The sequence below is a fragment of the Lolium perenne genome, chromosome 3, assembly GCF_019359855.2.
Source record: "Lolium perenne isolate Kyuss_39 chromosome 3, Kyuss_2.0, whole genome shotgun sequence".
Lineage (NCBI taxonomy): Eukaryota > Viridiplantae > Streptophyta > Magnoliopsida > Poales > Poaceae > Lolium > Lolium perenne.
Window position 1 is genome coordinate 155,804,022 of NC_067246.2, and position 3,816 is coordinate 155,807,837.

Here is a 3,816-nt window from a genome sequence, read left to right on the forward strand (position 1 = left end):
TAACTGATATGATAGTTTCATATTTTCGAATGCTATGAACATGAAAGTCTAGTCTCTCCTAGTGCGGTCCACCCTCTAACACTAAGATTACACGCCAAAACCACATGCGTATCTACACACATGTACAATGGCCAGTGTCATATACAACCCTCCAACTAACGAAGTCGAAGAATTGAAGGGAAAGGAGAGAAAAGGGCAAGGAGGTTACCAACAATAATGATAAAAGGCTAAGCACCTTTATACAGTACACTAGACAGATGACAACGATGATGGCGAGGGTGAGGGTGAGGATGATGATAATGCTATGCATGGGGTCGCCCCCACATGCAGCTAGCTAGCTTGCTGCGTTTGTTGCCATGAGAGATTATTGTACTTGATCGCCTCTTCCCCGCACCTCAAGCTACCTTACCTTAAATCCACACCACAACCCCTCAACCCACGCCCCATCCATTAGGCCACGGGGGCCTCGCCTATCATCCGTTGCTTCAACCCCACTTTACTATTGCCTCCGCCTTTTCTTTCTCTCTCTTGCACAGTGCTCTCTCTTCCTTTCCTTGAGCGAGCAAGCCTCCCTCCACTTTAAATTGCTGTTAATCTCTAGCTTAAGGCTCAAGCATAGTTGGACGGAACTGCTAGCTTCTGTCAGTCTCAGATAACCGTCGCTTTTATATCACCTGTGCCATATGCCGTCTCACCATCATTGTTGCCATCACCAGCCGCTACCTCCGCGCTCGCGCCTGTAGCCCTCACTCACGCCGACGCAGGGATCCATCCATCCACGAGCGCGATGGGACGCGAGGCGGCGGCGTGCTCCTCCAAGCCCAAGCTGCGGAGGGGGCTGTGGTCGCCGGAGGAGGACGAGAAGCTCTACAACCACATCATCCGCTACGGCGTCGGCTGCTGGAGCTCCGTCCCAAAGCTCGCCGGTATGTTTTTACGTATATACTATGAGCAGTCAGAGCTAGCTAGGAGCTAACTTGTCTGTGTTTATCTCTTCCTTGTGCTAGTAATAAGTAAGTAAAATGTGTATATTTCTGTGTTCAGGTTTGGAGAGATGTGGCAAGAGCTGCAGGCTCAGATGGATCAACTACCTGAGGCCTGATCTCAAGAGAGGCAGCTTCTCCCAGCAGGAGGAGGACCTCATTGTCAGCCTTCACAAGATCCTTGGCAACAGGTACGAATAACTAACTAATCTTAACAGCTACTACCTCCTAGCTACTTACCTTAGCTTCACATGAACTGTGCGGCGACCGACAACCCCAACAGACATGCATCTGACACTAGGAATATATGTTCAATTTTACTGTTCTCTGATTATGATCGGAGTTAAGCAGCTGGCTGGCTATTGCATACAGAAACAAGTGGACTGGCCTGAATTGTTGTATGTCGTATATATGTTGCCAGGTGGTCCCAGATAGCATCGCAGCTGCCAGGCCGGACAGACAACGAGATCAAGAACTTTTGGAACTCGTGCATCAAGAAGAAGCTCCGGCAGCGGGGCATCGACCCCACCACCCACAAGCCGCTCAACGACGCCGAGCCGCACGACGAGTGCAAGCAGCAGCTGCCGGGTGCGGAGGATGACCACTGCTTTGGAGGCGCCGCTGGCAGCGACATCGACCCCCTGGCGCCGCCGCACTCCCCTGTCGACTGCAGCTTCGACCCCATGTCCGTGACCAACGTCCCCGCAATGCAGGCTTCCTACGGCTCCTTCTGCGACTATGGCGGCGTCTCCTCCGACGCCGCCACGTACAGCGCCTACACCGGTGGCGGCGACAGCTCAAGCAACAGCAACGGCACCTGGGGGACCTGCGCCAATGTGGTGGAGCCGCTCGCGCACATGGACATCTTCCGCGACGCCGAGCCGTACCCGTTCCTCGACCCGGCCAAGTTCAGCCCCTGGCACCAGCACCAGGATCCCCACCAGCAGCACGGTGCCGGCGGCGCCTCCTCCGAGAGCTTCCCGATCCGGTCGCTGTCCCGAGACCTGCCGGAGTCGTGCTTCGAGCTCGCCCGCGGCGCCCTGGAGGACGAGTTCGACTTCCTCTAGTAGCTCACTAGGGGATGATCCAGCTTCATGCACGTCTCCATCGATATTCGACAGCCACACACACATCTGGAGATACAAACTTCACTCCGCCTGATCAATAGATCGGTCACCGTCGGCATCATGCGTGGCTTCGTCACAGATATGCATGCTTCGCGTATGCAGCTCTCGTTATTTTTCCAACACTCCCCTCTCCTGGAAGTACTTACTCCATTAAGTTGTTTATTAATTAGTTAACAAGAATGGTATACTGGGATCATAATAAGGGTTATATATATACACACACACGGCCCCCAATTCATGGGGGTCATGCTTTTGTAAGGGAAGAACATGCTGTGTTCATGGAATGTTCAATTCGATGTCTAACTTTTGCGCCTTACACTCCATGAATCTTGGAACTAGCGCAGTACTGCGCGCCGAATGTACATCCATGCATGCAACCAGTGGCCAGTTCACGGTCGACATAAAACTAACTTAATTTTCGGTGATTCAGTTTTATGTGTAATTTATATGTAATTGGGGGACAAAATATGCAATTATATCGGATTTGGTAGCTGAGAACTAACTTAGTTCTTATTTAAATCCTACACCATTTTACCCGCAAAAAAAAATCCACACCATTTGATTGCATCACGATTCGTGTGCGTATGAGTTGTAAGATGCATTATAAGTGAGTTGTTTCGGTTGTAAGTGGGGGTTGGAACTAGATTTATTTAAGTTGCAATTGGGCCGGAATGCAACTGAGGAAAATAATCCAGATGTAGATTTGTTTTGTGATTCGTGCTAGTCATAAGTTACGGCATGGGTTGTAAAATTTGATGACATCACCTAACTAAGAATTAAGTTACTTCTCCGTCGACTGACAATAAATCACACCCCAAAATTATATACCCATGTGTAATTATCGAATTACAACGCAAATCTAATAGTCCGTCCGTCCTACAAAAAATATCTTAGATCTAAAATTTATTTAAATTTGAATGTATCTAAACCGGAGAGAGGAGTACTTAAAACTAGTTTAGCTCTCATTAACCTAACTAGCAAAATAGATATCTTTACATATATACTTTCGCGAGATACTTTTACAGTTAGAGTATCCATGTTAATTTCCCTCGGAATATTACGCGTCCTGCGTCAATTGCAAATGGACCTAGGCCTTGTTCGACAATCAATAAGACGTGGTTGCTGCGCAGCGACGTGTTACGACGTCGTACAGCGTGAGGGCGACACCGCGAGGGCTAAAGTCTTCAAATTATTCTTGGTTTGGCAACGACGTAGCGAACTGTCACATGATAGCGTCTTGTTCTCTTTGCTTGTGTCCGTCTCTATCCGTACGTACGTATGTGCATGGATGCTGCCTTTCCTCAACGGTACGGATTGATCGACATTGATCGATAGTGTTTCCAGTATGGAAATAAGAGCATCTCCAATCGCGTTTAGAATGCGTATTTCGTCCGTGTTACGTTTGGAGGACGTCCCTCCCCGGCAGCGTCCCTCAAACGCCGCCCCCAAACATTAAAATATTGTTTTTTTATTTTTATCTATTATATAATTAAAACAACAAACAACCAACGGTAAAGATTAAACTTTACATAACCAATGGATCAGATTAGCCACATGTTTTATAGTTACACGCGCACGGAAATAAAAGGAGATGTACCTGCTCGCCAAAATAAAAGATGTACCTACTTTATAGTTACACGCGCACGGAAAAAAAAGGAGATGTACCTGCTCGCCGAAATAAAAGATGTACCTACTAACTGAAATAA

General features: G+C 48.1%; 1 protein-coding gene across 1 annotated transcript; it reads left to right on the plus strand.

Moving 5' to 3' along the window:
• Nucleotides 1-435: 435 nt before the first annotated feature.
• On the plus strand, nt 436-2,413 carry LOC127327000 (myb-related protein Hv33). Its single transcript, XM_051353780.2, has 3 exons — nt 436-926; nt 1,045-1,174; nt 1,405-2,413. Exons 1-3 carry the CDS (start codon nt 788-790, stop codon nt 2,048-2,050), a joined length of 915 nt encoding a protein of 304 aa, XP_051209740.1. The 5' UTR covers nt 436-787; the 3' UTR covers nt 2,051-2,413.
• Nucleotides 2,414-3,816: the final 1,403 nt, after the last annotated feature.

What these genes read in the sequence shown, in the direction of transcription:
- LOC127327000 (XM_051353780.2), top strand. Translation starts at nt 788, where the DNA reads ATGGGACGCGAGGCGGCGGCGTGCTCCTCCAAGCCCAAGCTGCGGAGG. An exon ending in CTCCGTCCCAAAGCTCGCCG is followed by an intron (nt 927 to 1,044) that starts GTATGTTTTTAC and finishes TTCTGTGTTCAG; the next exon opens with GTTTGGAGAGATGTGGCAAG. An exon ending in CACAAGATCCTTGGCAACAG is followed by an intron (nt 1,175 to 1,404) that starts GTACGAATAACT and finishes ATATGTTGCCAG; the next exon opens with GTGGTCCCAGATAGCATCGC.